Source organism: Aquarana catesbeiana, linkage group LG04 (assembly GCF_042186555.1).
Source record: "Aquarana catesbeiana isolate 2022-GZ linkage group LG04, ASM4218655v1, whole genome shotgun sequence".
Lineage (NCBI taxonomy): Eukaryota > Metazoa > Chordata > Amphibia > Anura > Ranidae > Aquarana > Aquarana catesbeiana.
The window spans coordinates 564,076,437-564,100,382 of NC_133327.1; the positions used below are offsets into that span (position 1 = coordinate 564,076,437).

At 40.5% G+C, this 23,946-nt stretch overlaps 1 protein-coding gene across 1 annotated transcript in view; it reads left to right on the top strand.

The window, feature by feature from the left end:
- SMYD3 (SET and MYND domain containing 3) overlaps positions 1-23,946 on the top strand; it is a 980,023-nt gene that overhangs the window by 810,734 nt on the left and 145,343 nt on the right. Inside the window, exon 11 of the mRNA XM_073628021.1 lies at positions 808-976. Within this exon, the coding sequence (XP_073484122.1) occupies positions 808-976 (169 nt within the window). The remainder of the gene's footprint in view (positions 1-807; positions 977-23,946) is intronic.

A 23,946-nucleotide genomic window follows, 5' to 3' on the forward strand; every position in this document is an offset into this window, starting at 1 on the left:
ATGTAAAATTTAAAACATTGCAGCTTTCACTGCAATATTCACCTTGAATCCAAAGCTACCCCCTTAGTAATTCAACTCGATGTTGGCAGTCTTCTGAGTTAAATGATGGGCAGCAATAAAGTGATTGTAAAGTCTCATTTTTTTTTCTATAAAAGTAACAAACATGTTATACTTACCTTCCCTGTGCAGTGGATTTGCACAGAGTAGCCCGATCCTCCTCTTCTCGGGTGCCTCTTCTGTGCTCCTAGACCCTCCCTGCTGTTGAGTGCATCCACAGCAAGCAGCTTGCTATGGAGGCACCCAAGCCGAGCTGCAGCTCCATGTGTCCATTCAGACACGTAACTGTGGTTTGGACCCCGCCCCACCCCCTCTCTCTCTTGATTGGCTAACTGACTTTAACTGACAGCAGCGGGAGCAAAAGGTGCCACTGCTGTGTCTCAGCCAATCAGGAGGAAGAGTCCGGGACCGCCGAGACACTCGTGGACATCACTGGATAGAGAAAGGGCTCCAGTAATTATTAGGGGGCCGAGGCGTGCTGCTTCACACAGAAGGCTTTTTATCTTAATGGTGTTATGATAGTTATGATATGATAATTTCAACTCGCATATATTTTTTAGTTCTGTAGCGTAAGGTTTTTTTTACTATTTTACTTTTTTATCTTAATGCATAGAATGCATTAAAATAAAAAACCTTCTGACTTTACAAACCCTTTAAGTAAAAGTTATATTCATTTTATATAGTAAGATAAAGTGTTGCAGTTATGAAAGTTTGCCCATGCTTGGGAAATCAAATCCTTAATGCTAACAGAAAGAGAAGAAGCCTCGGATGTGGCTAGGAAGCAGCTCAATAACAGTGGACTGCCAGACAAGAATATTCATCAGCTGAAGGTTCTTGACTTAGCCATGGATTCATGCATCAATCTTGGCATGTGGGAGGAGGCCTTGAAGTATGGTTTCCGAACGTTGAAGCCTTACAGGTAAGTGAATTTTAATATCTGATGTACAGTTCATAGAATGTCAGCTAGCATTTCTAGAAGGAGAGATCAGCAATGGCAGCCAACATATGTTCACAGCACAAGACTCTTTTGTATGTTGTTGAAATGTCATAAGATAGTTTTCCTTCACTAGCCAATTGTAGATAATATATATATTAGCTGAAACTCTTTTTAGAATTATTCCTCATTTAAATCAGTGATTTGCAACAAATTTAACAATGAAGCACTTGGGTTGATGTCAAGCAGGCTGTGTAAATAAAAGTATGCAGTGCAACCGGGATCTGGTTAAAGCTACATGCACACGGGGTGTTAAGCCCTTGTACTTTAAATCCAGGAATTTTTGTGTGCTCAGGAGGCACAGGTACAACATCTAATCCCACTGCCAGGGGCCTGTAAAGTTTTCAGCTTTAAATATAGGGTTTCAAGTACTCAGTCCACTGGACTTGAGAGTGAGACCTTATTTAATCCTCCTAGGGACATGAGGTGCTGATCCCGTTGGGGTTGAAAAGTATGTTCATGTACACTGGTGTAGTTAGTTTGCTAAAATATTGTCACAAACAACACCTACTGTACTGACTGGTACATACAATCAGCATAGCAGTGACAGACTTAAGCAATTTGTATGTGTGAGGAAGCGTGGGTGAGGAAAGATTCTCACTCTAAGCAGTATTTAATGATGTCATAACCTAGGAATACATCCAGTGAATTATTCACAATGGCCTATTGGGAAATCTGGCCATGTGCAGCTGTTATTGGGTGCCATTTTTTATTCTATTTTATTTCATTTCATATTTTACTTACATGACACTTTTATATTACACAGAACCTTGCAGAGTACATGAAACCGTTAATATCTGCCACTGCTTCAGAAGAGCATACAACCTAGGATGAGTTTACGTAGTCAAAAGTCATGTAACTTATCAATATGTATAGAATTGTGAGGGAAGGGCCTGAAAAACACCCATGCAAATGTGGGCAGAAAACGTGCATTCCATAAAGGCAGTAACCCAGTAGGAATTATACTCAAAAGCTCAGCAAGGCAAAAGTACTAAGCAAATAACCACACTGCTGCTGTGATTACCATACTAAGATTAAAATGTCAAAAGATTAAATCTCTTATCAAAACGCTTCTATCATCAATCCATTAAATTGAGCTGATTTGTAATAAACTGGATGAATTTGTTTTGCATCATAAAGAGCAGCTGAGGAAAGATTCCATTAAAAAGGGATGCATGTGTTCATGCATTCCATTAAGCGTTATACCCAGTTTCTAATATACATTATCTAATTTCTCTGCAATTTTTATAAGGAATATGCTTAGACAATTACAGGGTTCTTTGATTTAATTATCATGTTATTACACAGGCTGGCTTGTGGGGCTACTCCTTAAACTATGATGGAGTGGTGATTTCTTTACTCAGAAGGTCGGCCTCTGGAGGGCATATATATAAAGTGAAGAGTGTCAGTCAATTCAATGCACCTCAACTCAGTACACTGTTGGACACAGGAGGTCTTTCCTCTTGCTTCCTGCTGGATAGTCACCCCACCATGTTCGGTAACTGTCTGGCACATCTTGCATTTTCTTTGCTATACTCATCTTCATCCCCCTGCACACAAGTTCTTTTATATGGCCACTGGAGACAAGAAACATGTCACTGCTCTTTGCCTAAATCTTTATTCTTACTTCAAAAAGGTTTTAGAAATAAATTAAATCTTGATCTGAACATGCTTTACCATGATAAAACCTAAGGCTGGTCATACACGGAGCAAATTTCTTTCCTGCAACCACAGGTTCAATTCCCCCATCAACACAGACAGTGTTGATGTGGGAATCCCTCCTGCCGGGCCATTGTCTTCTCCTGATGGGAGGGCATGGGAAGCCGTCCCTGCTGCGAGAAGACAGTGATTGTCGCTAGCAGCTATAGCAGCCACTTGTGATAATCGTACGTGAATCTAGCAGGCTGGTTGTACCCAAGTTGATCGATCGATTGACCAACTTGGTGCATTCAGCCTACCCACATGGTTCGAATCTCGGCCGGTTCCTTACCGCACTTACCCAAGTTGTACCCAAGTTGATCGATCGATTGACCAACTTGGTGCATTCAGCCTACCCACATGGTTCGAATCTCGGCCGGTTCCTTACCGCACTTACCCCATCAAGGAACAAACAAATGTGTAGCGCTAATGTGAAACGACCATATATTATATGCTGTGAAGGTTAATTGACTCTTCAAATGCGGCAATCATAAATAAAGAGCATAATACGGCAATCATAGAAAAAACCTAAAATGATTGCATGAAATTAAAATTAAAATTGGATAAGTCCTAAAAGAGGTAAATCTTGCAAGGTGATGATGATCCCCAATACACACATGACTTCATACTGCACTTATCCAAACGTGAAGGTAAAGATATTTCAAAAGTGCATCCCCACCAACAATGAGAAGGCTTACCAGAACCTTTGGACCCAATAAACGTACGTTCAATTGGGTCAAACGGCTTTTAGTCATCAACGACCAGGCTGGTGAGCTTCCGTAGATGGAGAGAAGAAGATTCAAAGATGATATATGGAACCATAGACCTCAAGGTAGATGTCCTCAATGTGGGTGATTAAATAGACAAAGGAAAACAAAGAAAGGCCACATAGTGTAATCCCGTATGAAAAAATTCTTGACTATTTTATTGAAAAGGAAATACACTCACATGTAAAAAGATAAAAAACAGCGCTGTGTGGATAAAATGGCGGCAATGGTGTCCTACCCTACAGACGGTGTTGATGTGGGAATCCCTCCTGCCGGGCCATTGTCTTCTCCTGATGGGAGGGCATGGGAAGCCGTCCCTGCCGCGAGAAGACAGTGATTGTCGCTAGCAGCTATAGCAGCCACTTGCGATAATCGTACATGAATCCAGCAGGCTGGTTGTACCCAAGTTGATTGATCGATTGACCAACTTGGTGCATTCAGCCTACCCACATGGTTCGAATCTCAGCCGGTTCCTTACCGCACTTACCCCATCAAGCAGGCAGTGGCTTCTTGTGCGTCTCCTCACGGTGGCCGTGCGTCTCCTCCCTCCTCCTCCTAGGCGGCCAATATGGTTGCCTGCCCTTTGAGCCAATTGGGTGACGGCTCTAATCACGTGATTAAATTTAAAAAAATAAATAAACATTGGAATCTATGCATCCGGCACCCCGCATGTAGATTATGGGGTCGGACGCATGGATGGGGGGTGGTGCCCGTGCGCCCCTAATAGATGGGCCGCCACTGTTGCCCATACTTACCAAAGTAATAGGTTCACTTTTCAGAGTGGAGCCATTGCTCAGCTCCACTCTCTATTACTATCCTTAATTACCATGAGCTGGTTATAGGGCAACATGTGGGACTTCCCCTGCCATCCAATTCTCTAATACTGTCATTAATGGTAGAGTAACTGTCCATAGCTCTGTAAAGGATTTGGTTAGCTTAGCAAGTTAAAACACACAGTACACAGGGTTTTCAGGCAGTTTGTTATCAGATTGTGGCCATGGTGGAGCATGGGGAAGGAAAGTACACATTGCTCATGGGTATTTCAATGAAATGAACCTTCTATGTATGGGAAAAATTCAGGATCACTTTAAAGGTATACAATATGCCAAAGGTTCTTTAAACTCAATGGCAATAAAGCATGTTTTTTCAGTCTGTGAAAAACTGTAGGAAAGAAAACCATAGTGACTAGTTAGCCATTAGCTTCAAAATATAAATTCAATCAAGTAGCTGGTTGCAACACAGACCTTATAGAATTTTTTTTTCTGATAGGCATAGTGCAAATTTACAACCTAGAACCATGTCATATTTTCAGCTCTCCCACTGGTGATACCATACCAACAGCAAAATCCCTAACCTTCCACTTACGCTTTCCCATGGAGTCATACGCTTGAAGCCTGAACCACAGACAAATCACTGTATTGCTGCTTATCTTTATTAGTGATAATAGAAGTACTGATTAAATGTTTTCAATGACATAATTACATATGTAACATGGCTTTTAAATGGACATTCCTCTAACTTTACAAAGCGGCTCCATGCACACTGGGCTTAAAAAAAACATCTATTCTCTCGGGAGTAAAAAACGCTCATATAGAGCATTTTTTGTACAAAGTTTAGACAAGTTTAAGAGAATTTTAAATTTTTGCTGCCTCCAAGCTCTAATCAGAAACGCGAACCAGAAGGGTTTTTTTTTTCCTGCCCCTAAGGCCTCATACACACGGACGTTTTAACAGCGGATTTTTTGAGCTTTTTTTTGCAGCTTAAGAACGCCACTTCATGTTATTCAATGGGCTCATACACACCATGGCGTTTTTGAGCTGTAACAGGCATGGTCGTTTTTAAGCTCCAAAAAAAACCAAGGACCAGCGCGTTCTGAGGCTCCAGCGCTAGAGCTGTTTTGATGCCGAAAAAAGCTCAAAAAACTGCATTAGCGCTATACCGACGTTTTTTAGCGTCAGCGTTTTTAAGCTGTAAAAATGGTTTATGTGGGTAATTTGGGAGTGGAAAATAGCAGAGGGATGTTTTTTTTTAAAAAACGCACCTTGGCATTAACGCTTACAAACGACGTTAAACACGCATTGACGCCAAATCAAAACGCTAATAAAATTGCGTTTTTAACGCTGCTTTTTTTTTCAGGTGTTGTTACTAGCTTTACAGCCCATTTTAAAAACGTCCGTGTGTATGAGGCCTAAATGTTAAACTCAAAATATGCCTCTTAACGTCCTAATGTGCATGAACACATAGGATAACATTGAGCTACTTCTACAGGCAGAACACAAAACTCCTGTAGAAGCAATGTTTTTTAAGCCTGTGTGCATGGGGCCTAAAGGTCATTTCTGAACCAGCATCTCAGTCTAGGAGGTAGATGTTGGATAATTGCTTAACAAAGATGGCCCTTTCCTTCTGGGGGAAAAAAAAAATAAGACAAAGGTGTTCTCAGGGGGAGTACTGTGATCTTTGTAAAAATGAATAAATACCTGCAAGGTATTGTCATTATTTAGAATGGATCCACTAAGTATAAAATAATATAACTGACGCTAAGTCCACTTTAATCTTACAATGCTACCGTGGTTATCCTGAACACATTTCAGTATATTCTTAAATTCAGCAATTTTTTTGTATTTTATTTTGACAGACTTCAGAGACAGTAAATGTATTGACAGGAATTATAAATGTAGCAAAAGGCACATGAATATGTAAAGCAGAAGATGAAAGTGGATCTGCACTGTTTGTATTGCAAACTACTTTTAAGCAAAGTCGATGCAAGGTCATTGCAGCAGCCCTTGGTGGCTAGGCATTACTAATACAAACATGAAGGGTTTAGCAAGAGCTAGATGAATAACAGTGAAACTTTTGTTTAATATTAAATATGTGATGACTGAAGTAACACAAAAAAAAGATCTCAGACAAAAGCTATAAAACAGCACTAATTATTATTAGTGTCTGCATTTCTTTGCTCTTTATAAATTTATGTCTGCTTTTTGATGGAGAACAGCCCAAAGTATCCTAGGGTGCCAGCTTTATGCCACAAAGACTTTGTTCTTAAAACATAAGTGATTGCATACAGCGGGTAGCTAGGTAAATACATAAAGGCAAACATCAATGCCTCATCTAATTTATTCTCCTGATGTGACCTCAAACTCCCTACATGTTCTAATACTGATACATCTATCATGAAACTGAAGTTTGATCAGCTATAAGTAATCACAAATAAACTCCTTGAGGATGTAGTGTATGACACAGGCATCTTTATTATCCAGCCAGGCTCAAACTGATCAACGTCACTCTGAACACCACACCAATCACACAACTGGGATGAGTACTGAAGCACAGTACTGCCCAAAACAATTACTAAATCTCTACTTTATAGAAGCATAACTTAATCAAAGAACAAAAATTTTATATATAGCAGTTTACCAGTCCTTTACTGTATGTGCTGGCTGCATTTGTTTTCTTTTTGCATGCTGAAGAACAGTTTCAGCAAGTATAAATGTCTTTGTTGATTTCGCCAGAAACACATTGTCCTTGTTCCTTTCTGTGATCTGTACTGAAGGCAAAAAAATATCTTTCTTATGTAAACTAATAATCAGCCACCATTGAATGTAGATGAACATAATATTATGTATCAGTAATCCAGCCTGGGTGGGAACCATAGTTACCTCCACAGATACAATAAAGAAGTAAATGTAGCCACCCAGGGTGTTCTTAGTAGGACTACTAGGTAAAAATAATTTTAATAATATATATTTTAATATATTACATTTTTATGTATGGATTTAGATACGTGTAGGCAGGTGCAGTCTACTTTCTACACTGTAGGTGGCACTCGTCCCTAGTGACACCAAGTCAGAGAGGAAGTCAGGAGGAACCTGGTTCATTCATTATTTCCTGGGTCACTGGGGAAGCTATCCAATTGGATGCTGTCACCCAATGTGATTCTAGCGCCCATCTTAGGTCAGGCAGAGCCTATTTAAAGCCCTGGCTCCCAGGCTTGGTGCTCATTTTGAGCGTAGGTAGAGTAGGGACAGGTTGCCGGCCTGGTAGGGACAGACCTAGCATCAGGGAAGGCAAAGTGTAAGGTTCGCAACTTCGCAGGACATCTTCTCTTTGGGGCACTAGACGGGCAACTGCATTATTTCAATAAAAGTTCTTTCATTGCACTTTCATTGTGTGTTATTGCTGCCACTCCATGCTGCACCCCATCTACATATGCTTTAAAGTAAACCCTTGCTTCGCCCATGCAGGCCAAAGCTACAGATCCATTTAACCCCCCCCCTCTCCAGCAATGAGTGCTTACATTCTCTTGTGTCTACTACTGCCCCATTAGACCGCCAGGAGGGAAAACTCTGCTCTTCTTCCTTCTAAGTAACAGCATCAGTGTTTTGTGATTAGCTTGTTAGGATTAGCTGTCATAAGGGGTGTGGGGAAAGCTCTCGGCCCACTAACAAGCTTGTGATCCGAATTCAAATCCCCAATGGGTGTGAAAATGAATAGTGGCGCTCAAATAAAAAATACCTGCTAAAGATATATATATAACTTAAAAAACTAAATGGAATAATGGTGAAACCTAAATGCATCAAAAATAAAATGAAAATTCAAAAATGGAAATAACGTGATTGAACCAATATATATCACCCTGAGACAAGTGTATCTATATATGTGTCACTTCTCAAACATAAAAACCCTAAATATAAGTATAAACAAAGTCCATATAATGATGTGAATAGACACACATGAGCTAAAACCTAGTGAGATGAGAGTGTCACTTTTCAAAAAAATAATGATGAGTGACTAGTGAAAATGCATAAACCAGTCAATATGCAAAGTGAACAAGAAAAAAATAAATAAAAAATGAAAAAATGCAAAAATGATACACCTTATGACAAATGTGAGATGGGAGTATCATTAATTCAAATTAAAAGAAGATGGATGAAATCAGTCCATGTGCAATGCGATCAGAAGTTCAAAATAGTGATTGGCTCTCCGGTAGGAAGACTGTGATTCTTGTACTCATCCACCATACCTCAGTGACGTGATTCCACTCCCTTCTAAAATTCAAACTCACCAGCTGCTATAGCCTCACACTCTCGCTTTTGGCCAGAATCACCGTAGCCCACTCACATGGGGGTTTACAGTACGATCTCCAGTATCCAATGATGTATATATAAAGCACTCTCCCTGAAGTAGTGGCTCCACATGTGAATGAGAAAAACGCTCCAATTGTGTGATATCATCCAAAAATGTATTAAAACTCTCCATGAACCATCACCATTGTACTCACATGTAAATAAAACACAGCAGGCAAAAGGCAAATAACATCAAAGACATCCATGCAGTGGTTTAAGATCAACTACGAACGGCCACGGAGGACCCAGGGAGTGTGGATGCTAACTAACTTCTCACCCGCTCCTAGAATCGTTCCTCCACCTTACACTGCTCCGTAACCTGTCACTCCGTCCTCCGTCACACGTGTTAGGTTGCCATATAGGGATATGAAGAGAACACTTTAAATGACATTATTCAGGAAGTGGCCAACATCCCTAGAGAACAGTGTTTGAAAGAAAAAGATTATGTAACATCAACTGATCAACACCAGTTGGGGTTCATATCCAATTTTCACCATCAATATAAGGACATTGAAATGATTTTTAAAAAAACACTGGCACATCCTCTGTAGAGATAGACATTTGGGGGAAATTTTGCCCAGTCATCCCAAATTCATCTATAGACGTGCACCTAATTTTGGGGATAGGGTGGTGAAACAAATCTTAAATCAACCTAATCATCAGACCATCAAAATTGTTCTACAGGCTTTCTATGCATGCAGAAAATGCTGCAGAACGGTGAAAGTGATCAATAGAGGCATGACTCAAATCACCAATATTGACAAGGAAACATTTAATATAGGAGAATTCATCACGTGCAACTCCTCGTTTGTAGTATATCTCTTGTGGTGTCCCTGTGGATTATTTTATATAGGGCGCACCAAGAGATTGCTAAAGGTGTGAATTTCAGAGCATCTAGCGAACATTAAAAAAGGTTTTCAATACCACAGTGTATCCCTCCATTTTAAAGAAAAGCATAATCAGGACCCAAGTCTTCTACAATTTTGCGGAATAGACTGTGTATATCAGTCTTGGAGGGGTTCCAATAGGGTAAGGGATTTATCCCAGATAGAAACCCGATGGATCTTCCTATCGAAGTGTGTATTTCCTAGAGGAATGAACATTGAATTAGATCTGAATTGCTTTATCAACAATTTTTAATTATTAAGTGACACATTATGTATCTATTGTGAATTCATTCATCTATTGTGAATTCATTTGGGGCTGTGCAAGTTGAAATCTATGGTGGTGTTTACATATATAGGGCTGCGATCCTTACATAGCCTTATTGAACATCGTTCTCTTTGCTCCTCCCAAGACCTCCTGCTCTCAAACTCCCTTGTCACCTCATCCCATGCTCGCCTTCAGGACTTCTCCAGAGCCTCTCCCATCCTCTGGAATGCTCTACCCCAATTCGTCCGATTTTCTTCGACTTTATCCACTTTCAGACGATCCCTGAAAACTCATCTCTTCAGAGAAGCCTATCTGGCCCCCACCTAACAACTGTACATTTATCTTCTCAATCAGCACATCACCCACAGTTATTACCTCTTGTATCTCTTGACCTTCCCTCTTAGATTGTAAGCTCTAAGGAGCAGGGCCCTCTGATTCCTACTGTATTAAAGTGTATTGTATTTGTACTGTCTACCCTCAAATTGTAAAGCGCTACGTAAACTGTTGGCGCTATATAAATCCTGTATAATAATAATAATAACATTCTATTCCATTTTTGAGTTGATACATATGCGACTCTTTTATAGCTCCACCCACTTTATTTTAGTGACATAAATCCATGACAGTTCTTATTAACATCGATACCTGTATTTCCCAACCTATTCTTCTTTTTATTATTTTATTTTATTTCATTTTTTATGATATTTGTTATGAGCTTTTAAATGAAGTTCCATTAGTGATTAGTATTAGATATTGATGCCTAGTTCCAATTCATTCATTATTATTAAGATTGCAGCATTATCTACTCGTGTGCTCAATCAATGAGATGTATTACCGCTATATGACGGACACGGGGACACAGGAAGTGTGTAGGCGCAGAGCGATCTATGTCCGCCCACTTGTAACTCAGAACTTATAAAGGGATGGTTGCTGTGCCGTATAGCCAATCCCATGATTAAGTCCCAGTGACGAAACATATCGGGCGTGGCTATACGGCAACCTAATACGTGTGACGAAGGACGGAGTGACAGGTTATGGAGCGGTGTAAGGTGGAGGAACGATTCTAGGAGTGGGTGAGACGTTCGTTAGCATCCACACTCCCTGGGTCCGCTGTGGCCGTTCATAGTTGATCTTAAACCACTGCATGGATGTTATTTGCCTTTTGCTTGCTGTGATTTATTTACATGTGAGTACAATGGTGATGGTTCATTGAGAGTTTTAATACATTTTTGGATGATATCACACTATTGGAGCGTTTTTCTCATTCACATGTGGAGCCACTACTTCAGGGAGAGTGCTTGATATATACATCATTGGATACTGGAGATCGTACTGTAAACCCCCATGTGAGTGGGTTAAGGTGATTCTGGCCAAACACGAGAGTGTGAGGCTATAGCAGCTGGTGAGTTTGAATTCTAGAAGGGAGTGGAATCACGTCACTGAGGTGTGGTGGATGAGTACAAGAATCAGTCTTCCTACCGGAGATCCTATCACTATTTTGAACTTCTGATCACATTGCACATGGACTGATTTCATCCATCAGTTCTATTATTTTGAATTAATGATACTCTCATCTCACATTTGTCATGAGGTGTATGATTTTTGCATTCTTTTCATTTTTTATTTATTTTTTTCTTGTTCACTTTGCATTTGGACTGGATTATGCATTTTCACTAGTCACTCATCATTATTTTTTTGAAAAGTGACACTCTCATCTCACTAGGTTTTAGTTCATGTGTGTCTATTCACATCATTATATGGACTTTGTTTATACTTATATTTAGGGTTTTTATGTTTGAGAAGTGACACATATATAGATACACTTGTCTCAGGGTGATATATATTGGTTCAGTCACGTTATTTCCATTTTTGAATTTTCATTTTATTCTTTCATTTTTGATGCATTTAGGTTTCACCATTATTCCATTTAGTTTTGTAAGTTATATATATCTCTTTAGCAGGTATTTTTTATTTGAGCGCCACTATTCATTTTTACACCCATTGGGGATTTGAATTCGGATCACATATTTTTGTTGTTTTAAGTGGCAGCTTTAGGATTGTCTTTGTTCATTCTCCAGAGCGCAGTGGTGGTTTCACGGGTATAGGCGGAATCACTTGTAAACCAATAGTTTGTACATTAAAAAGCTTGCCCACTGTAAACTCCAAGTTGTGATTTACACAGGTTTCCTTTGTAAAGGGAGGGTGAGTATGTGCTCCCCTAGTGTGCAACTCACGCCAATTAAAAATGGGATATTCTCTCTGCAGCACACTTCTGCCACAAAAAGGTTTGCAAAGCAGTAAAACATTAGAAGTTGTAAACATTGCTTACTCTACTAGAAATTTGTCTTGCTTGAGACGATGTTGGAAAGAGTTCCTATTTCTTCCTAGGCATGGGAACTGCATTATCAGCAAGTTCTCCTATTATGGTGTTATTTATGACCAAATAATTAGAGGTTAAATCTTTTTATTTTGCATCTGCTGCATTTCTAGGTCAAGTTCTGTATTTTACTTTATACATAAGATGAAGAACCTGCCACTCAATCCTGGTAGAGGTTTTAGAATGAGGAGAGTATATTGCCCCAACTACTTGCAATCCACCGCGATTTCAAAATCAAGTCGATGAAAAAAATGCAAAATCTTTCCTTTCTAAAAAAATCAGCTCATGCCTTTTTTGGTGTGGACTTTTTCTCCACAGCAGTCTGTGCCCTGCCTACTAAATCAGATTGCACCTAAACCCACACGGCTTGCATCAACAATAATTTGGGTCAGTGCTACTAGGTTAAAATAAGCTAGAATTGTGGCACAAGTAAATGGTCTATTTAATTTATTAAAAGTTAGCTGTTCAGAAGCACCTGACTTCAGTGGAACTGTGGAATTAACTGCAAGTTAATTGTTTCAGTTGTCATATTTGGAATACACTCAGCGCTGTAATTCAATAAACCAAGAATACTACACACTTCTTCTATGGGTTTTGTTGAGACTCTAGCACCAAAATATTTTTGTTTTTACCATCCCCTGGACATATAGGTTTTTTGACAAAACATGGCCCTGGGGGTCATTTGCCATTTGTAGTATTCATCAATGAATGTAAAACCATTGCTCAACTCCTGTCATGCAGAATATCTAATAGGGAGAATTGGATACCTTTCTCTGATCATTGCTTCATTAGCACATCAGGCACATGATTCTAGATATCAGACTCCATTATTACTACAACTAAGGGAGCTACCCTGGGAAGTGAATCCCTCCAGTGGTTAGGTTATATCACACGTCTGTAATTAGGCAAGTGTTTGTTCTACAACCCTCTAAAGTATAAGAAAGCCTATGCATTGGCTGGGCAACAGGCTTTACTTGTAGGTGAGTGTAAATCTTTAGGTGGGAATCTTTTAACTCTATAAATACAGAGAAACAGTAGTTAAATTCCTCAATTAATTTCAAAGAGACTGCTGGTGCTGATTTAACAAAGTAACTGACAATAAACTGTGTGAATATGACTTCCTGTACCCAGTCATATGCAGATACAATAAGTAAAAGGAATTTACTTTTCACATAATCTCATAACTGAAGTGAATATTAACAGTATTTATTGTGTAACGATTATCAACTCTTTACGTAAAATTTGCCTCTACATCACAAAAAAATTAGTCATGCAGATGTAAAAAAATGTGTTCTGAAAAATACTACAGTAAAGTTTTTTCTAAAGCTAAGCTTGGCAATTAGTTAAAGCAAGAGCCTTATATTCATACACTGCACACAATAGGATACAAAATTGCAATAGTTTCCTGAAAGAAAAAGCACTAACTAAAAAAAAAACAAGAAAAAAACTTGAACCTAGATTTGATCAAAAGGAAGAGAAAAAAACATCAGTAAGCGTTGTCAATTTTTGTTTACTGTAAATATTTAAACCTTCCCAATTCTAAAATACAATTGGATAACTCCCTGTCTTTATGAGTATTAGGGCCTGTTTATATTTTGTGCATTTAGAGACACATCCTGCAATACATTTTTACTCCATCATCTGCCCTCCAGCATAATATATCCCTCCACCCAGCAATACATGCCCACCAAAGTATTATGGCTCAACCCCAGCAATATATCCCACCACCCTTCCTGGGCACAGATCTTTAGGTGCATTGTCTACTTGCCCTCCCCTCTTTTCCACCCTGACCCCTCACAATTTATTTTATTGATTATTTTGCTGATTTTACATATAAAGACTAAAAAGAATGACGCTCAGATACAGGCATACCCCGCTTTACGTACCTTCACTTTACGTACACTCGCAAGTACAGACACATTGGCGTCTATGGGAAATCTTTGTCAGCTTGACATGCCACTGCTCTTGATTTATCTGATTTTGGGAAAGGCCAGCTTGCCTAGGTAATCAGTTATGCCTGTAAATGACTATTGCAATGCAGTACATGCATTGAGAAGTGAAAAAAGGTATTGCTTCACTTTAAGTACATTTTCGTTTTACATACATGCTCTGGTCCAATTGTGCACTTAAAAGTGGGGTATGCCTATATATTCTGTGTACAAAACTTCTCTATCATTTATCAGTATGGAAAATGTACCAATACCTTCACTTGTTACACTGTAATGTCTACATTGACCCTTCTTGGCCCTTCTAGAATATGTTAAAAAAAAAAAAAGCAACACTGGTAGGGTGGAGGGTACCCCAGGGAACAGTTCAGGATAACAAAGGTAACATAAGGAAGCGTGGACACCGCCAAACCCTTGTGTCCCCGAGTTCCATAACAGCCATGTGGGCTAGTTACACCCCTGGCTCTAGTTGGTCTGTTTGGACAGAATTTGCCACTACTGCACAATCCAAACACTGTCACATTTTGTTTTAGATTTGATGTCTGTGTAACAAAGTTTACAATCAACTATTACGAGATTTAGCTTCAAATGGAGGGTTTGTAATGAGCCAGTCCACATGCTGTAGTGTATTTTAGGGATTACTGTCGATGTTTATTTTTCAAATGGTGTAGGAAAACACACAGCATTTTCCCCTGCAAATCATTCCAACCTCATACAGCAGCAAAATTCTATTGAGCCTCTTGGCTCAGTTTATCACATCCTTCAGGTTCCACATGCAACTTAAATGGGGCCTGTGTGTTTTCAGGTCACCAGCCCTGTACACACATATCAAATGTATGTCCAACTCACAGACTCCTCTAATACTATTTCTGATGTTGCATCAGTAGCAGTAATTGACTGCACTGTCCTAATCTGAGTACTACGGCCCAAGCCTGGACATCAATCTACAGGGTGTCTGCTTTAAACCATGTCCATTGAGCTGCATGTGTTCTCTTTGTTCATTGTCCACTCCATACTTATGGGAGTGTGCACAAAATACAGCTCAATGCACATGGTGTGAACAAGCCCTCAATCGTTGCTTGAGCAACACAGGTTTTTAACAGGAGCCCTGACTGACCACAATCTCTCTGCTTTTTTTCTCTCTGCAAACCCACCTGCCCTATTCGAATCCTTACCTGAGCTACCTGTTCTGGAGACTCAGGTACCCTTCCGCTGCAAAAACCATTTCTAAGGCAGGCCATACATTAATCATTAATGATCTGATTTCCCCATTCACTCATTCAAGGTGGATGGGGCAATTGCTCCCACTGTGCTATTGTGCTCTGATGGCGGGGAGCCTTCCCCACCATCAGAACATATTGATCAGTGTTGCTGACTATAGCTGTTCATTCAGGAAAAACCTGACAGGTTGGTTGTACAGAATGAATGCAGCTATTTTCCTGGACCCAAAGATGAGGGGGATAGCTATCCCTGTAATGCAATACAGAAAACCCACAGGGGGATGCGAGAGGGCCAGGGACTATATGATACCCAAGGAATAGTGCAGAAAAGTAAAGATGAAGTAGAAGTACAAAATTACAAAATTCATTCAAGCAATATTAAAAAAAAACCTCAAAATAGGAAAAACATTTGACAAAACTATCAAAATACAAAAATCACACAGTAGTACCAGTGTAGCAATACATTAGAGATAGACCCAGTACATGTTGGATAATGCTGAAATAGGTGGACATAAAGACCCCAACATGTTTCAACAAATTGTCTTCTTCAGGGAGTGAAGATAGCTTCCCAAAGTGGACAATTTGTTAAAACATGTTGGGGTCTTTATGTCCGCCTAGTTCAGCATTATCCAACATATATGGGGTCTATCTCAAATGTGTTGCTATACTGGTACTACTGTGTGATTTTGTATTTTAATACTTTTGTCAAATTTTCTGAACGACCACAACATACAGGGATATACAATGTTATACTGACATATAATCACACACATAGGTTGGACTAGATGGACTTGTGTCTTTTTTCAACCTCACCTACTATGTAACTATATGTAAATGTGTTTCCTCTTTTGAGGTTGTTTAATATCGCTTGAATAAATTTTGTAATTTTAAAGTTCTACTTCATCTTCACTTTTCTTCACTCTTCTTTGGGTATCCTATAGTCCCATCTCCTCTCGCATCCCCCTGTGGGTTTTCTGTATTGCTGGTTGTACAGAAGTCAATAAGCAGATCGGTCCCTGCTGAACCTGGCAAATTTTGATCCATGTATGGCTGCATTTAGCCTGTCATTTATTGCATTTTCCCAGTGACAGACATCACTTCTGTCACACTTTATAGTATGAGAACCTTCCCATACAATATGTTAAAATTCTGGAGATTGGTAGATTAAACTGAATGCAAAATTTGACTATGCACAAGGCTGTAAGTCTGACTATCTTCCAAGAACCAACACTTAAAGTGACATTATACCCTCGGTTTTTTAGCACATTCAGCAGCCAATCTGATCACTTACTGGGTATACAGATTATTTATCTTTTAATTCCTGCCTATGTTTTTGTTTGGGCTGGTGTTGTGACCACTGCCTAAGATTTCCTGTTTCAGGGTGGCTCCTTTCTCTTGAAGTATCCTATGGAGCCACCCTTGCATGCAGGGACTAGAGCTGTGTCTCCCTACACTGTATGCATCAATAGAAACGTATAGCTTTATTGCCTGGGATAGCAAGGCACTCCCCTGCTTATCCCTTCCTTCCTCCTCTCTGATCAAAACTAACAGTTGGACTTGAGACAGCACTGCCCACTGTTAACTCTTTCTTGTGAAGACTGGAAATTCAGGGATGCAGCCAGGGGCGTAACTAGAAATCACAGGGCCCCATAGCAAAATGTTGTATGGGCCCCCCCTGAAAACCGCCCCCCCAAAAAAAAAGAACTAATGCCATTGAACAACAGATTACCGCACCCATGCACAGTACCCAGGCAACAGCTTATATGAATTTTTAACAACAAAGTATGCAGTATACTGTATGCAGCCCCTGAAGGACACACATTGCTGAGGTCCATGCCTTCTAACCAATTTCTGTTCTGTTATATAAAATGAAATAGTTCAACTCACCATAATGCAGAATCAGTGGGAGCCCTGAGCGTATCAGTTGCCACCATCGCCTGCCACCAAATGCAACTTGTCACGGAATGTCACTTGCCACATCACCCGCCACACATTGTGGATTGTCCACTTGCCAAGTCGCCTGCCACCAGATGCAGATTGTCACTTGTCACACGTTGCAGAATGTCACCTGCCACATGTTGCCGATTGTCCATTTGCCACGTCCCGGATTGTCACTTGCCACGTCACCTGCCACACTTTACTGATTGTCACTTGCCACGTCCCAGATTGTCACTTGCCACACATTACGGAAAGTCACTTGCCACGTCCCAGATTGTCACTTGCCACACATTACTGATTGTCACTTGCCACGTCCCAGATTGTCACTTGCCACATCCCAGATTGTCACTTGCCACACATTACTGATTGTCACTTGCCACGTCACCTGCCACACATTACGGATTGTCACTTGCCACACATTACGGATTGTCACTTGCCACGTCACCTGCCACACATTACGGATTGTCACTTGCCCTGTCCCGGATTGTCACTTGCCACTTCACCTGTCACACATTATGAATTGTCACTTGCTGTGTCACTTTCCTGCTGTGTCCCAGAGTCAGGCAGCAGATGATCAGTCAGGCAGCAGAGAGATAATGTCATCTCTCTGCTTCCCGAGGCTGCCTGCACAGTGAGGGGGGAACTGCACTGCAGGGATGCAGGGAGGGCGCCGGGCAGTGAGAGATGATGTCATCTTTATGCACCCCCGCCTGACAGCTCCCTGATTGGCCAGCCCACTCACACACGAGCCCCCCAGCTGTCTCACCAACTGAGCTGCCTGACAGCCCTCTGAGCAGCCCATGCTTTCACCCACGGACCCGTGGAGCCGCCCGCTTTCACTCGTGGAGCCACCTGCTCTCACCCGCGGGCCCGCAAAGCCGCCCGCTCTCACCTGCGGAGCCGCCTGTCCTCACCAGGCCCCACTCGGCTGTGGGCCCCATAGCGCCCGCGTGTGTCGCTATGGCAGTAGTTCTGCCACTGGACGCAGCACTACGGGAGCAGGAACCAGCAGCATTTAAAGTTGTAAGCTGCAAGTGCTGGGATAAGAATTTTGACTTTATTTTTACTGGGGAAAGTTTATTTAATTGTGATTAATGTGTTAAAGGAGAAGTACAGCCAAAGCTTGTTAGGCTGTACTTCTGTGGATCACAGGAGTGCAGTTCGTTCTGCAGTCCTGCAACCCATTTTCAGCAGACGGTGGGCTGAAGCCCGCTGTTAGTTGACGTCACAGAGCCGATCCAGGATCATGACAATAAAGTCAGGATCTGCCAACATGTCTAGACCAGCACCTGGCTCAGCCTCTCAGCAAGCCGCTGATAGAGCCTGAGCCGTCCGCTCCCACCCCCTCCACAGCCCAGCGCTCCAGTGAGGGGGCGGAGTAGAGAGCTGTGACTGACAGTCAGCAGCTCTCTGCTTACGGAGCACTGAGTACCGACCAATCAAAGACCGCTGATCGCTTGGTTCTCGGTCTTAGAGCCTGCAGGGGACAGATGAAGCATTAGAGCGGTGCTGCATCCACCTAGGTAAGTATGATTTTTGAAGAAAAAAAAGCCCAACTTCTCTTTCAAGTTAAAAAAAAAATGCTGATGGTGTAATACTACTTTAAGATATCACCAATTTTGCACACATTATAACACACAGAATTGCCTAAATCAGTAGGACCAACATTACCCAGTATGTAGGTAGAACATTTTCAGCTTATACATGTTTCAGCTTATTTCTTCTTTTTAGTTTAAGGTTCTGAGCATGAGCTTCCACGTAGCATACAGTCAATTTTGTAGCAGACCACAGAGAGGTTGTATTATGTGAAGCACCTCTGAGCTACAGAACGGAAAGGGTGTATAAGGTCTTAACTTAATCTTAACTTAATTGAGTTGTCACTGGGCATGTGAGCACCTGAGAGTTTGTGAAAGATAATATGGGTCATAATGTGATGATAATTAAAAATTCTAAAAACAGAAATAGCTTGTACTATGATGCACTGTAGGAAAAAACATAAGAGCATATTTGCAAACAACCAAAACCTTACTCTAGGGCAGGGATATGCACTTAGTGGACCTCCAGCTGTTGCAGAACTACAAGTTCCATGAGGCATAGCAAGACTCTGACAGCCACAAGCATGACACCCGAGGCAGAGGCATGATGGGACTTGTAGTTTTGCAACAGCTGGAGGTCCGCTAATTGCATAACCCTGCTCTAGGAGGTCTATGAATGAAATGTTTGCAGTACAAATGTGACAAATTAACTTTAATTTTCTATTGCCATCTATATCCCATTGGGCTGATTTCATTCACTTTCTGATATGTAGACACTATAGAAGCGAGAAAAAATCTCTCTAATGTGCGGTTAATTCCCTCTACAACAGTTGTCACTAAAACAGATTTCTCCTCAGTTCCTGGTGAAAAACTCGTTTTGGCTTTCCTCTCACTTTCAGTCCTGGTGACAACCATCACACTCGCAAATAGAGTGAGTGAACCTCTCTACTGAGAAGTCAAACAACAACAAAAATTTGCCAGGGTTCTAACCCTTCTCCACTCTGTCTAAAACAAATAAAGCTTTGTCTTTAGATACATTTTAACAATAATATGGCTGAAATTTAATTTTTATGTAACAAAGGCATGTTTTATATGAGAATGCAGCAATACACAGGATTAATATGATTTTTGGCTGACAGATGTGAAAAGTAGCATCCTTTATTTAATATTTGATTTAATTATATAAAACAATTAATTTCATTATTTAATTTTATTTTATTAAAATGATGTAATGACAAATACGTTTTTAAGATAACTGTGTTTAACATAATATTTGCAAGTTCCTACAAGTCCTAGTTTTACAGACTGAGCAAAGGCATACACACACCTAGTGGTTTTATTGATGTGTATTTTATGGAACCAGTTATGTTAAATTTTAATGATCCAGTGACTCAGTTTTTACTCTTTGAAAACAAAGCCTAAAGGACACATGCTGAGGCAAAAAACTTGCAAGTTCTATTCTTTACTAAAACTGTGGCTAGCAACTGTGGCTATAGACATGCTATCTGTATAGCAATAAAACAATAAAAAATGGCACAGCTAAAATGTCAGGGTTTTGAGGAAACTGTTAGAATTACTGTCTGGATCTATTGTTATAACAGTATTGGTGTCTTACTATGTGTAGTATAACCAAATGGGTTCGCACAAAGCAAAATAAATTGCTTTGACCTTTATTGCTCAAATGATTTATAGAACAAATACTGCAAAATGCAGAGCTAATTTTTATGCTTTTCTGGGAATATTTCTCCTTTACTGGAATATCTAATGGTAGCTTTTTTTTGGTTGGAAAGAAAATGGCCCTTTTTCTTTTTTGTTATAAGCTTAGGTGTGGAAACTAGAAACCAGTGAAGATTACCATGCATCTACTATGTATTTTCTCCAAATCTATACAGTAAACTAGTATGAAACCACTTTGACACGTTGCCTCTGTGCAGGAGTTTGCTATAATATAGGCCAGTCACTTCTGCTCTCTCTACTTCTAGAGGATGACTGGTCTTGTATCCGCCCTCTGTCATTTTCTGAAGGAAGCCTGCAGTGGGAGGGCCTCCTGGGCTCCACCCACAGCTCTGATCTCTGCATGGGCTGTGTACAGCACAGTGACGATGTCACCACTACTATTATGAGTTAATATCTGAGTTTGCAAAGGCATTTGGTGAACACAAAGTGTCTTTTCATTGTTTGGGACTATTAGGGGATACAATTAAATGAAAATTTTGTGCACAGAGTTTGACTTGAAAAAAAGCTAATTGAGCCTGACCACGCTGGGGGCCTTGCCCACCCAGACTTCGCTCTCTATTTGCGAGCTGCCTACATCTCCATAATCATGGATTGGTTCCACAATGCAAACGCTGTTTGATGGCAAACTTCCTCCTATGAGCTCTCTGAATCGTACAATGCTCCAACGAGGCTCTAGTTGGTTGCAGTAGCACCAATTTTGGATGCATATTAGTGCTCTCAACTTGATTTCTCATATACACAGATCTCTGACAGATTTTGAACACTTATTAATACAGGAGCAAAGACCGACGCAAGACCTATCTTCTATCTACAAAACAGAGGCTTGTATGTTGCATGACATCCCAAATGGTTACAAGCCTCTGTTTGTGAGTGCCACTTTTTAAATTTTTTTTGTTGTTTTGGTAATAAAGGTAACTACGCTATTAGCCTATGCGTTCTCTTTCTCTTTTGTTCTATTTTCAGCTTCCAGTACCTGCTGCTGTGTTTTGAAAGCTGCAAGGCTTTTGGATTTCGATTACCCAGTTTAAACTGACCTTTATCTTTCCCTTTGACTTTAAACGTACTTTTAGCCCACTTCCCACATGACCCACCATTTTTTGACTAGATGAGAGTCTGAGTTAGATACTCCAATCTCTCCCTCTAATTAGAATACATCTCTCTTATTGGCCTAGAGTGGTAAGTGGAGTACCCCAAGGCTCTGTCTTGGGACTAATTTAGTTTACTTTATTTATAAATGATATAGAGGATGGGATAAATAGCTCAATCTCAGTGTTTGCGGACAACACAAAATCAGTAGAGCAATAACATCACAGTAGGATGTAGAAACCTTACAATAAGACCTCAATAAATGAATGGGGTGGGCAACTAGATGGCAAATGAGGTTAAACGTTGAAAAATGTAAAGTAATGCACTTGGGGATTAAAAATATAAATGCAGGTTACTTACTAGGGGGAGAAACTCTGGGGGATTCCAGGATGGTGATGGATCTGGGGGTCCTAGTAGATGACAGACTTAGCAGTAGCATGCATTGTCAAGCTGCGGCAAGCAAAGTCAGCAGAATATTAGCATGCATTAAAAAAGGCATTTATTCCAGAGATAAAAAAATATTTCTATCACTTTTTAAAACAATGGTTTGGCCGCATCTGGAGTATTCCATCCCGTTCTAGTCACCAATCCTCAGAAAGGATGTACTGGAGCTGGAAGGAGGAAAGATAAGGGCAACAAAATTAATAAGGGGGCTGGAGGACCTCAAATACAAGGAACGACAAGCACTAAATTTATTCTCCCTGGAGAAGAGACGCTTGAGAGGAGATATGATAGCGATATACAAATATCTCAGTGGTAATCCCTATGTAGGTAGAAAACGATTCAGTCTCAGGGAGTGTAAGAGGACAAGGGGCCACACAATGAGATTAGAAGAGAAGCGGTTTAACCTTAAGCTGCGTAGAGAGTTTTTCACTGTCAGGGCAGTAGGGATGTGGAACTCTCTTCCACAATCATTGGTGTCAACAGGAAGTATTGATCGTTTCAAAAGACTCTTGGACGTGCATCTTATTGAACACAATATACAGGGATATGTAAAATAATTATCTACACAAACATACACACACACCAACATAGGTTGAACTGGATGGACTATTGTCTTTATTCAACCTTACCAACTATGTAACCATGTAACTATGTTATTAACACATATACTTTCATTGTCAGCTAAACACCAAAAACAGAATTACAAAATCATCTTTTGATGGTACAAATTCCCTACTGATTTTCACACATTTGGTTCCAACAATGCCAATGTCATGCTTACCCCTAACAGAGGTGGTCAGACACCATAGCTATCTTCTGTGTTCTTCAACTATAGCAGCCCCCTTTACCGTAAGGCAAGCAGGCCGATCCGTACTTGGTTGTCCCCAGGACTTATACACAATGCTATAGTGCCTGGCCACCAGGCTTGGGCAGGCGTGAACTGAGCAAAGCAAACAGGTACTTGCAGTTTTCAGACAGGCAGATTAAATGCAATGACAATCCAGGTACAAGGTAGGCGAGGTTCAGAATAGTCAGTGTAAATTCATAGTCAATAGTCAAGGCAGAGTTCAGAGAGTAGTCAATATCCAATCCAAGGTCATAAACAGGGAAATCCAATCAGCAGAGCAGACAGACAGCGAGCTTGGAGCCTGTGTTACAATCTCAATATTACAAGCATGAGACTACTGGCCTGCTGGCTTAAATCAGGTTCGGTCTCCACCCAGAGCCTGGCTACATCAATCACCTTGCAGGTGGACACAGAGAGAATGTATCACAGCCAAAACCAGGATGCTCTAATGAGGGGCAGAAGCACAACACACTCCTGACACCCAACACTTGCACACTCTGCACAAGGAACCATGACCCATATTTGGGCACTGTGCCCTGTTGTCTCCCCCTTCTGGTCAAGAATCTTTCACATTTATAATAAGATCATGGACACATCTCTCCAATCTGACGTAGGCATCACTCTCTTATTGTTCATTAAGGGATATTTTGAATCAGTCAGAAAGGATTTATTATGTCACATGCTCACCACAGCTAGAATTGTTATTGCTCAGAATTGGTGTAAACCAGTCTGTCATTTTGTGACAGAATAGGTTTGTGAAATTAATGAGATTCAATCCATGGAACAGATAATCCACACTGAAGAGAGACCCTCAGAAATGTCCACAGTTGCATGGTTACAATGGGAACACTGCTGTATCTCTGCCACATTCCCTCAATAATTGGGAGGGTTGAGTGTTTTATACTCCTCTTTTTTGAACTTGCAGGTTTTGTGTGCAGAATACAGAATGTTGTCCCCCATTTTTTTCTTTCTTTTCTTTTTCTCTCTACCCTGTTTTCCCTCCCAATCTCTCCTTCTCTGAT